The sequence below is a fragment of the Phallusia mammillata genome, chromosome 6, assembly GCF_965637545.1.
Source record: "Phallusia mammillata chromosome 6, kaPhaMamm4.hap1.1, whole genome shotgun sequence".
In the NCBI taxonomy this organism is placed as follows: Eukaryota; Metazoa; Chordata; class Ascidiacea; order Phlebobranchia; family Ascidiidae; genus Phallusia; species Phallusia mammillata.
The window spans coordinates 8058997-8071290 of NC_137257.1; the positions used below are offsets into that span (position 1 = coordinate 8058997).

Consider the following 12294-nt stretch of genomic DNA (forward strand, 5'->3'; position numbering starts at 1 on the left):
GATAATAATCTGCATATTTGATCGTTTTCATTTGTCACTATAATAACACCATGCACTTACTAGGCCTCCACAAGATCTTTGGATGCTGGTTTATTTGGTTATCAGCGACACAAATATTTCAAAAAGTCTTATTCAAATACAATCGTAATTAAAGAGAAAACAGCAATTAACGCAAAAGTATAAAATAATCCAAAACTTAATTTAGATATTTAATGGTTTAGGTAATATTTCATAAACACGTACTTGCAACTCTATGTCTTAGCTCTAATAAGACCAACTTATGTTTGACGGCTAATTAATTTTTTCTACTCGGCCTAGTAGGCTATATGTTTGGCCGGTTATTAAGGGCCGCTGGCCCGCGCGCGAATTGTAGTAAAAGTCCCAGCGCTTTTCGTTAAACTCAAACACTTTGTCAATTTTAAAGCCTAATCCAAAAAGGAGCCGCGTATATTCTATGATGTACCGGAAGCTATTTATCTAGCCTGCTGTAGCTGCATGGCTGTGCTTTTTGTTGTGGGTGAAGCTATACGATATGGCGGGTATCGGTATGTTGCCGTTACAGACGTTTTTTCCGCCGGCGCGGACTGTAAATTGATAAGTGGTCGTTATATTCGATATTGTTTAGATAAAAGATTTCGGAGCTACTTAAAAAGAGGGCCGAAACCGAATATTCCCAAAATCCTGTTCTTGTGGATGTTTTCAACTGAACTTTGTGCTGTTGATGCAAAGCAAAGCTTCGTAAATACGTCCATGTTTCATGAGCTTGGCTAAATTATTTTTCTTCGGCAGCTGTTAAATCTTTTTAACGCACTCTACGCCAAGTGTTTGTCATTTCTACAATTTCTGCCTCGCAATATGTTTTGCAAAAACGCAAAGTGCATTTTGCGGTTTCGAATCCAAAAACTTTCGTTGCCGCGAAAATAAGTTGCTGCAATTGTGAGGAGTTTACACAAGGCATCTCCTTCGGTTACTGTAAGTCCAGAACAACACCTTATTGATGAAACAATCAACATTAAATTTCGAGGTTAGTAATATTGGCTCTGTGTGTGCTGTGTGGCATATCGCCAGGGCTTAAGGTCATCACAGGAGTTTTTTTTTACATAAATTTCAAGTCATGTATCAGAAGTTATTGAATGTAAATACTGCGACAGCACTTAGCACAACAGTTTTTTAGCTTTTGGGCTTGAATTGACTGCCATCACTATATAGGACAGAACAGACATCAGTGCATTATGGTGCATTAGTGTGGGTATTAAAAGTGACTAATCCAGTCATACATATCTGTTTGTTTGTTTATCTATTCCTAAATTCTTGAACATATATTAGTTTAGTGTATATGGTGTTTATATACACACCCTACTATTTTTAATTTACTGAATCAAATAAAACCATTTTGTTATAACAGTCTAAAAGTAGCTGTTTTTGTCCTAGGCTTACCACCATCTGAAGATGTATCCTTGTATGCATCACTTTCTGTTTCCAATAATACCTATTATGAAAGTTCAGCAAATTATCGAACTTCTCTTTCAGGTATTGAAGTTTACCTAAATATAATACAAAGTGTGGTTTTTGTGCTTCATAGTCTATAAAACATTGTTGATAAAAGTGTTTGGTATCATGTACTGATGTAAATCACATCACAATCATGATGTATATTGTGCTTTCTTGTGACAGGAACCTTGGATTTGACCAACGATTGTAGTATCGGTGGAACATATTGTGGTATTGAACCAATGGGTTTATTTTGGTCAATGAGACCATATTCATTAACAAAAGTAAGTCTTGGTTATGCATGATAGTAATTCCACAATCTTTTACGCTCTTTTTTTAGAAACGCCCACAGCGCTATCCAAATACTAGTGTAGAAACACCGATTTATAACCTTGCCCTACACAAAGGGAAAGTGAACATACTGGATTTAAGAAAAAAAACTTCTGATGGATCTGAAATTTTAAAATTTGACCTTCCTCGGCCCATCCTTGGGCCTGGTATAAGACGAATCCCTGTTCGGTCAAATGGTTAAGCAGGAACTTTGTTTTTGCCTGCAGGCAATGGCCCACACCCAGGTAAACAAACAATATTATCAATCATCTTGTGCGGTCTCAATGCGGCCCGCAGGAAGGTTCTGAGTGGCCCGCGGGGTATTTTCGAAACGACTTATTTTATCAAGTTAATCGCCTACGTAATTTAAGTAGAACTTCTATTTCGAAAAAAATGGCATTTATTGTTTGCTTTATTTCTTTGTTAATAGAGTAATGCACAACTGTTCAAGTTGTATTTTATTGCATCACAATGTACATTGTTACGCATCACAATTTCTACATTGTTACGTCAATAATCTTTCTCGTGATTTTAAATTTGATCAGTGATATTTCTTGCTTCCTTAGGGTACTTTTGATAGCAGAGCATGGCGCAAAACGCATTTGGCAGCGAAATTTCTTCCAAAGTCTGCAGTGATATAGATTATGTCAAACAGAAAGCAAAAAGCTAGCAACGCTAACAGAATATCCCAAGAAAGCTGGACATGTGACTTCAAACCCCCTGTACACGTAATCAGTAATTTCTGACAGCCTTATGAAAAACCCGCTTCGCATTGCTACAACGTCCATGTCACCAAATATTGCCTTTACTGTATCTTGGTGTGTTTTATTGTTCTTCTAATTGCAAAAAATCTAAAGATTAGAATTCCGGTGTGACGATTTTAAATAAAAACTATAAGGCAGCCGTTTCTAAGATCACAAATTAGCAGTAAACACTCAAGTGACCCGCGCAATCATTCGTAAACCGCATTCGGCCCTTTGCCAAAAAAGGTTGGACACCCCTGCTTTATATGGTATTACAAACACCATGCTTATGGCCTAACAAAATAAAGAAAGCACCCGCTTTAATGTTAAAAATCATAAAAATGATTTTGTGACATTACCATTTTTTGAAGTGTGCCATTTTTAAGTTTTATTTACTGAACATCAATTGCAACTAAAAGCAATGCTTTTCTGCTTCTTTAAATGATTTTTTAATTGCTTTCCAGGTGTAATTACAATATTTGGCGGTTATCCTGGGATCAGGGAATACAACGGAGCCCTTTTAGCATCACATGGATTTGCAGCTTTGGTGCTTGGCTAATTTGGTTTTGAACATCTACCCAAACATTTATTGGATACACTGGACCTTGAGTATTTTGAAAAGGCGTTGAATTTTATGCAACAACATAATGAAGTTCGAAATGAGAATGGCATTGGGTTGTTGGGCATATGCAAAGGGGGCACAATTGCAATGGCAATGGCGTCATTAATGCCAGGTGTTGGTTGTGTGGTATGTATAAATCCGAATCTACATACAGTAGTTGGGGATTGTAAGTATAAAGGCAAAACATATCCTGGATTTGAGATAAAGCCAAGTAAGCTTGATGAAAATGGACGCCTAAAACTTGCCAGAACATTTGACCTACCTGCACCAGAAAAGCTTCATTATCTTCCAGGCTATTTCAATTTTGAGGAACAGCATACCATTCCGTACCTCATTATTGCTGGAATGGATGACCAGTGTGTACCTTCATCGTACCAAGCAATGGTTGCAGAAATGCGTTTACTTGAATCAAAACATCCCGATTATGAAATTGTCCAATATCCTGGTACTGGTCATATTTTGGAACCACCAAATTTTCCATTTTGCTTTGAAATGTATCAAGGGGTCTTTGGTGTTGCCCTTGACATGGGTGGTTGCCTTCCTATGCACAGTCATGCTGAGAAAGATGCATGGAAACGGCAGCTTGAATTTTTATCTGACAAGCTGAAGTAAATTGTGCATATGTTTTTTGCAAATCAGTGAAATAATTGTTTTTATTTATTGCTTATCAGGTGTTAAACAATCCCCACTGTTAGTATGCAATTCTATTTATTGTTGTTTATGTTATGATTTAATTATTTTTGTGTTGTTGAGTTTTGAGGCACAAAGTGCTGTGTGCTCTTTTGCTACTTGGGTGCGCTTTACCAGGCTGTTTTTGATCCCTTTTTGCTACATTTGTGCAAAACAGGCAAATGGACAAGATTATAGCGTTCATAATATAATTATTCATTTATCAAATGTACTACCCTGAGGGTAATTGCATGGCAATGCATTTTGATTAATGCTACTTCATCTCACATCAGCGGTTCCCAAACTGGGGTCCGCGGTCCTTTAGGGGTCCGTGAGGCAATTTTGGGGGGACCGCGAAGCGGTTGAAGTAATTCTATAATCTTATTTGGCGTCAGTTTGTGCCACTAAATAAGTTTAAATCAAAGTAGAATTGAGAATCGACTGTCCCCATTGCTAAACAATGGCCTTTATTGAATGACAACTATCAAAAATGCAATTGTTCGCGCAAAATCGTAATGTTTTTGTCCTGTTTGTGGTGTCATATGCTGTCTTTGGATGATTGTTATGCGCAATTTTGCATAACTAGCTAAAATCCTGCAATCAACTTTCGTTTTTATGAAATACCCATTTAGGCTTAAGGACCGCGAGCCCTCGAATAATGGCAAAGGGACCGTTTTGAAAAAAATATGAAAAAGTTTGGGAACCACTGTCTCACATTGACAACACTAAAATTTAAAATTTGCCTCATGCCAAATTTTTTTGCGGATTCTTGATGACCATGCATTTACTTTATAGGGTTATAATTGTCTGGTATACACTGTTCGACCGTATCGTTTAATTAAATGATATGTCGCGTGTCATTAAAATTAGGAATTTGTGCTTGCATGAAGCTGTATTTCGTTTGTACAAAATCATTGCTCTGTATTACGGTGATACTTGTTCGACAACATTTTTGTTTGTTGTAAACATGCTAAAATGGGTTTAACATATGTATGTGTTAGATGCTTTATTTGACTATCGGCCCGGGACCTCCTACAGCAGGGGTCGACAACCTTTAAGTCGACGCGTGCCAATTTACTTGTTATTTCCATTTGTGAATGGCCTCACGTGCCAACGTTTTTCTACATAATAGTGGTTCGTGCCAGCAGATATCAATAATATAGAGAAAGCAAAGCGTTTTGTGTATGTAAGGCTGAATTTTAGGACAATGGCATGTGAAAAACTGTAAACAAGCAGTTTAACAGGTTCAATTGTTACTTCAATATAAACACGCAAATCGGTTGGCGTGCCATGAAAAACCACCTTGCGTGCCAACCTTGGCACGCGTGTCAGGGGTTGCCGACCCCTGTCCTACAGGGTATGCATTCTACACAACTGCAACTGAAATATGTCTGGTGGTTGCAATCAAGTGATTAACTCACGAACTGGAAACATACTCAAAACGCGACATTGGTGCCAGCATGGAGCAATAATTGAGCCCTCTCTTGAAGCACAAAACAAGAGCTTTATTATTACATACGTTTAACTCATTGATAAGGTATTATTAACTGGAAAATCTTGTGCCAAAGCCTATACATCGCCATACACCTTGGAAAGGCTCGCCAAAGAAAAAACAAGCAAATCAGTAAACATAAGTAGTTAAGTTTATTTTGTTAAGCGTTGCGCTAAACAACCAAGTTAGTACACCAAGGCACTGCGGAACTGTCAACGTATAACATCAGTTCGTTAGACAAAAACTTTACAGTTTAAAATATTGGTAAAGCTTGCCAACTAACATGACAGTCCAAGCACTGAGGTTGTTTGCTCAGTGTTTAACTTCTGTCCATCGAGGTTCATTTTGCGGCATTGCAATAGTTCATCGCAGGGAAAAGGTTTCGAGGGGTACAATTTTCTGTTTATTTGTGCAACATGTCTGCTTATTTTAAAGTTCATCCTGACCCAAGCATGTTTGATTCTGAAGTCAATATTTCTATTCATGGTAAGTAATTTTATTTCGATTCCAAGTCATTCCAATCTGCTGAATTGTATTTTCAGGCCTTTCTGTCAATGCCTTGTTTACTGTTCATGCCTCTATGCATTCAGGAAAGTTTCTGTTTGAAAGCTTCGGAATATTTCAGTCTAACGACAAAGGTTAGTCAGTGTGTGAACTTGGTTATTGTTTTAAAACAAACTGTTGACAGGTGAAATCAATTTGGCGAGTCAAAAGTCGTTAGCTGGAACATACTGTGGTGCTGATGAAATGGGTTTATTTTGGTCAATGGATCCTTCACCCAGCAATAAGGTTGTTACTTGTAGTATTTCATACTATCTTTACATCTTATTAAAACGAATTGGCGTCATTGGAATGCTGTTGCTACTATTTTGCTTGTTGTACGATCCAAAATAGGGGTAGTCTTTGTTTGGTTTGAGATACTATTGCAAGCAGGGAGTCGAACCGCTTGTCATATGGGTTCAGGTTCGGTTCGGGTTCACTTGGTTTTGTTTTTAAGGGTTCGGGTTCGGTTCCGGTTTTTTAAAATGTATATTTTCGGGTTCGGGTTTGGTTCCGGTTTGGGCAAATTATCCGGTCCGAACCGGTTTGCGGTTTTTAAACCGGTTCAAATTTGTATTCGTTTTAGTTTAATTCTACCCATCATCTACCTGGCCTTATTAAACTTCAAAAGAATTTTGCCTTTGCACTGTTATTTTTGACACGGCCTGTAAGTGTTATCTCGTGTATTTTTTAGTGCGCTGTTTTGAAAAAAATCACAAAATATAAAAGAGATTGCATTTTTTTACTGGTTCGGTTCCGGTTCGGGTCCAACGCCAAACCAAATATGGGGTTCAACTCCGGTTCGGGTTTTTAGAAAATCGTAATTAGCGGTTTGGGTTCGGTTCGGGTTTAATGAAATTAATCGCTCAAACCGGTTCGCGGGTCCGGGTTCAGTTCCGGTTCGACTCCCTGATTGCAAGTAACAAAAAGTTAGGTCACGTAATGCAAATACATGGCTAGTGTTTTTGGAAATACAATATAAATTAGTTCAAAGCTCTCACCTACAGTGGTTAAAACTAGCTGGAATTGATTTGTTTTTGTGAGCATGTAATGTTCATATGGCTAAACGAGTTTCTATCAAAAATTTATTAATTTTGTTGTTCGTGCAGAGTACAGTAGCATAGTTTTTGGTGAAGGACGTTACGCAGCCGCAATTAGTTACACTAAATTTGTACAAGAAACAGATTTCGAGTCTGCATGATATTGCATTTATTGATGATAAAGACGTCTGTGCAACGTACCAAGCAACCAGGTTACATATGATGCCAGGAACAAAACGTATAAAGGTGGATGAAGCTGACTTTGAGGGGACTTTATTTTTACCACCAGGAAATAGACAGTTTCCAGGTAGCTTGGTTAATACTATTAAAGAACAATAACTTTCTTTGTTGTTTTATAAAGAAATTAAATGTTGTGCAAAACAACAGTGAAGTAAACTTGCTCACAAGAATTTATTTTAACAGGTGTTATAAGTATGCTTGGCGTGGCATCAGCACCATTTGAATCCAAGGCGTCACTTCTGGCATCCCACGGATTTGCAACGTTAAATCTGAAATACTTTGATTTTACAAACTATGTTTTTCGTTTAAATATAAAAGTGTTTGAAAATGTCGTTAAATTTTTTGATGAATCAAAAGCAGTAAGTGCAGATCAGGGTATTTCGGTTGTTGGTTTGTGTGAAGGTGGTCAACTTGCCTTATCCATGGTTGACTGTTTAAGAGGGATAAGATCTGTTATAGCTCTTAATGCACCAATATTAACCGCTCACAATTCTCACCAATATGGCGATAAAATTTGGCCAGCATTCTCTACACATCCATTTGATCTAAGGCGAATTAACAAGTATGGTGCATGTGTTACTAGAACCTCTTTCCATTTGTATCAGAAGTAGATGAAAAAATACGCTCGCAAGTTTTGTATCAATTTTACAAGCGTCACAATGTGCCATGTATGTATATAGCAGGTCTTTCAGATAGTAACGTGCCATCTGAACATTATTGCAACTTTGCTGAAAAACTTTTGAAAGAAGCCAAACACCCTGACTACACTATTGTACGTTACCCTATGTAATGGTTCGGAACGAGATTTTTTTTTGTAACAAAATTTTTGTTAGCATAGGTAACGGTTTCTAACGACCACATAATGTTACAATTTTTGTTCGGAACATATTTTTTCAAGTCAACGAAAAACCGTTAGGTGGAGGTAGAGGTCTGCAAATTTTAGCATTCAAACCGCACAGCCAAATTAATTTTATGTGTTTATTAGTTCGGAATTTTGATGAAGTGAAAGTTTTTAGTGGGAAAATGGGGCTTAGGGATTCCACAACAATGTTGCAAAAGAACATTGGAAACATTCAATAGTAAAATGGGGCTTAGGGCTTCAACAACATTGTTGCAAAAAGAACATTGGAAACATTCCAGAGTAAAATGGGGCTTAGGGCTTCAACAACATTGTTGCAAAAAGAACATTGGAAACATTCAATAGTAAAATGGGGCTTAGGGCTTCAACAACATTGTTGCAAAAAGAACATTGAAAACATTCAATAGTAAAATGGGGCTTAGGGCTTCAACAACATTGTTGCAAAAAGAACATTGGAAACATTCAATAGCAAAATGGGGCTTAGGGCTTCAACAACAAAGTTGCAAAAAGAACATACAGCGATGAAAATAAATGATTAATAACAAAAAAGGGAAGTGAACACCAAACACTGGAAACATTCAATAGTAAAATGGGGCTTGGGGCTCCAACAACAAAGTTGCAAAAAGAACATTGGAAACATTCAATAGCAAAATGGGGCTTAGGGCTTCAACAACAAAGTTGCAAAAAGAACATACAGCGATGAAAATAAATGATTAATAACAAAAAAGGGAAGTGAACACCAAACATTGGAAACATTCAATAGTAAAATGGGGCTTAGGGCTCCAACAACAAAGTTGCAAAAAGAACATTGGAAACATTCAATATTAAAATGGGGTTTAGGGCTCCAACGACAAAGTTGCAAAAAGAAAATTGGAATCATTCAATATTAAAATTGGGCTTCGGGCTTCAACAACATTGTTGCAAAAAGAACATACAGCGATGAAAATCAATGATTATGTACAAAAAAAGGGAAGTGAACACCGAACATTGGAAACATTCAATAGTAAAATGGGGCTTAGGGCTTCAACAACATTGTTGCAAAAAGAACATTGGAAACATTCAATAGTAAAATGGGGCTTAGGGCTTCAACAACATTGTTGCAAAAAGAACATATAGCGATGAAAATCAATGATTATGTACACAAACAAGGAAAGTGAACACCGAACATTGGAAACATTCAATAGCAAAATGGGGCTTAGGGCTTCAACAACATTGTTGCAAAAAGAACATTGGAAACATTCAATACTAAAATGGGGTTTAGGGCTCCAACGACAAAGTTGCAAAAAGAACATTGGAATCATTCAATATTAAAATTGGGCATCGGGCTTCAACAACATTGTTGCAAAAAGAACATACAGCGTTGAAAATAAATGATTATGTGCAAAAAAGGGGAAGTGAACACCGAACATTGGAAACATTCAATAGTAAAATGGGGCTTAGGGCTTCAACAACATTGTTGCAAAAAGAACATACAGCGATGAAAATAAATGATTATTTACAAAAATAATGAAAATGAACACTGAACATTGGAAACATTCACTAAGATAATAAGGTTAATGGCAATGCAAAACAGAAATGCAATGATTGTAAGTTTCCAAAATAGCTTGGGACATGTAAAATGTAAGTAAATGTATGTTTGTTTTGCAGTCAATAAATTAGGTAATTTTAAAGCTGCATCACAGTATATCAACTACAGTGAGAAATATGAATAGAAAATATATAAATAGAAAAAAGTTATTTTACAGAAACAATGTAACTGCATGACATGTTATTTTAAATAATTTAGAAAAGTCTTCTCTTTTTTGGTGATGCTTCATAATCTGAGCTGCATTTTTCTTTAGTTGGTGTACCTGGAAGTAGACAAAAAAATATTAATATTTCTTGGAAAGATTGCAATTTTTATATTATTTCATGTACGTTTAATGGGATGTCATTAGGCTGTTACAATTATCCTACTTGTATCTGGTATTACTAAGCTTTAAAAAGTTCAAGTCTAGTAAACTTACATAGCGACTATGGAATCTTTTAGCTTTATAAAACAGCTTGTCTGCTGGCCACCTCGCTTTGCATAAACCACCTTCAGGAATTTGAGAGAAGTCTTTAAATTTCTTGTTGTCCAATGTTTTTAAGTCAGAGATTCGAAAAATTTGTAAACCTTCATTATCGTCCACAAACTGAACCATTATATACAATGATTCATCTGCAACATAATATAAATAATTGTAAATACACTTATAACTGCCATGACTTGGACTATAACAACTTCAATGCACTATGTTCAGAGGTAGTTCATGACAGCGATTGGTTGCAATCAAGTAAACTTGTCAGTTATTTAAATTGCATTGAAATAAATAAAATACTACAAGCAAAAAACACAAGCCTACCAGTGCTGAGTTTTTGATTTTCTGACGTTGTGGTTGCGATTGTTCCTCCACTTTCTGTGACACAGTAAATGAAATTGGACAAGTATAATATTAAGTTAGTGCAAAATAAGCATAACTCTAAAAATAACTTGACATAACAGTCAAAATTCTTGCAGAGTTTAGTTTAAAATTTCCTTCTTATGGCAGGAAGATGCTTGAGTTGTGACTCTTATGTCAAATTTATTGGCATTGCTGCTTTTGTATAATGTAATATAAAGTTAGATTACACCCCCAATGGTCGTTGTGGAATGACTGTATAAGTGGCAAGCACACCATGTACAACTAGAGTGCTTACTTATAACATGTGAATGCCTGTCTAACATTGATTGTAGTATGTAAGTCATATACATACCAGTTTCTGACGACTCCTGATCCGGTTGAGATTGAGATATACCTTCTGTACAAAACAAACAACTATTTAATATCATATTAAAACATACTTATATCATCTAGAATATAATGATGAAAAGGTTTTAACTGACCAAATTGCAAAACAGAAACTATTGAAGAAAAATCCAGTAGGGTAGTTGAAAATGAATTAGTAAACGGGTGCTTACTTCAAACCACCTCCTCCATAGCCATCCTAGCTGTTTCAACAATTTCCAAAGGATGAGACAAGTCATACACCCGATTTGCCATTTCGATTGAGTGCCCCTCGGCCCTGGCAACTGCTTTTTGAACTTGTGCTGGAGCATCTCGCATTTTGGTTGTTATTACTTTTCTGACATCAGTTGCTGAAACTGCCATTTACGTTGATAGAAACCAGTTTGAAAAGCCTATTGAATGCAGTGGCTTCCATTTCAGCACCAGCAGTAACCAATGATGGAAAAGCTTGAGATTTCTCTCCCGGCTTATGTTTCAAAAAAGCCCATGCATGGTCAGATGCAACCTTGAGGTGATCATATTCAAGTTTGGACAAAACAATGCAACCATGACGATTTTGTTCTTTCTGCTTTTCAACTAAAATTGAAAAATTCCTTATGCAGTTTCCTCTTTTCCTAACAGTTCATCTCGCCTCATTCCTCTAAATATTCCACCCCTGCATCCTAGTCTGCATATAACACGACAGAAAATGTCGCCCAACAAAAGCTCCAATTGTTTTTTTTTTTAACTTTTGGTGTGTCGAGATCCTTAAGCTCTTTCTACTTTTTTCTTTTACATATTGTTCACGTTTCTCTTTCTGTTTCTTTCTGAATTTGTGGTAGATGACGCAACGGAGCGTAGGCTTTTACAGTGACAATAAGTGCTGAATCAACAAGTTGCATATTGTTGACTCATCAATTACTGTCAAGACGTCCCATAGCTAGTTCAAAATGATTCTAAAGAATATATTCCCTTTTTTGCAACATTAGCTATAGCATTAACAAAAGTTGTAACAAAAGGTGTGTTACAAAACGATAAAATACTTTGGTTGGTAAATTATTGCTTCCATTCCAATCAAAATTACACACATCAAGGTACAATGAACATGAAACAAAACAAACACGAAACAGTAATAGATTTCATCATTTTAATAGAATACATAACACATCACTAGATAACGTACACCCATATTTTGCACATGGCTTTAAATGTATTTTTGAAACTGACCCTTTCTGTTGTTGTTCTAATCTTTGGCAATTTCTGCAGTTCATGCTTTGATTACATCTGTCGTAGAGTACTTGTTTTTAACCAGCGCACTTGAAACTTTTTTTCATACTTCTAAAGAAGTGAATATTTGATTGTGTACTGAGAGGAATGCAGTGTTTACAGACTATCTAGTGCTACATTAGCGAATTTTTATGTGAACAGTAATGTTATGACGTACAATATCAGCTCCAAAATTTAAGACATAATGCAGCTGAG

General features: G+C 36.3%; 1 protein-coding gene, 1 long non-coding RNA gene and 1 pseudogene across 3 annotated transcripts; 2 read left to right on the forward strand and 1 right to left on the reverse strand.

The window, feature by feature from the left end:
* Nucleotides 1-855: 855 nt before the first annotated feature.
* LOC145232962 (acyl-coenzyme A thioesterase 1-like) lies at nt 856-4139 on the forward strand (annotated as a pseudogene). The gene is made up of 5 exons (XR_013860978.1): nt 856-1024; nt 1432-1530; nt 1675-1775; nt 1832-2066; nt 3029-4139. The product of XR_013860978.1 is annotated as an acyl-coenzyme A thioesterase 1-like (transcript).
* A 1624-nt stretch (nt 4140-5763) lies between these two features.
* Nucleotides 5764-7957, forward strand: LOC145234175 (acyl-coenzyme A thioesterase 6-like). Its single transcript, XM_080098936.1, has 5 exons — nt 5764-5833; nt 5890-5985; nt 6036-6136; nt 7066-7234; nt 7851-7957. The coding sequence occupies exons 1-5, from the start codon at nt 5764-5766 to the stop codon at nt 7955-7957; spliced, it is 543 nt and encodes a 180-aa protein (XP_079955062.1).
* Nucleotides 7958-9712: 1755 nt separating this feature from the next.
* Nucleotides 9713-11937, reverse strand: LOC145234024 (uncharacterized). Its single transcript, XR_013861240.1, has 5 exons — nt 11007-11937; nt 10802-10846; nt 10411-10464; nt 10033-10226; nt 9713-9876 (listed from the first exon to the last, which is right to left on the reverse strand). It is a non-coding gene; the product is annotated as an uncharacterized LOC145234024 (long non-coding RNA).
* Between the last annotated feature and the right edge of the window lie 357 nt (nt 11938-12294).

What these genes read in the sequence shown, in the direction of transcription:
- LOC145234175 (XM_080098936.1), top strand. Translation starts at nt 5,764, where the DNA reads ATGTCTGCTTATTTTAAAGTTCATCCTGACCCAAGCATGTTTGATTCT. An exon ending in AGTCAATATTTCTATTCATG is followed by an intron (nt 5,834 to 5,889) that starts GTAAGTAATTTT and finishes TTGTATTTTCAG; the next exon opens with GCCTTTCTGTCAATGCCTTG. An exon ending in ATTTCAGTCTAACGACAAAG is followed by an intron (nt 5,986 to 6,035) that starts GTTAGTCAGTGT and finishes AACTGTTGACAG; the next exon opens with GTGAAATCAATTTGGCGAGT.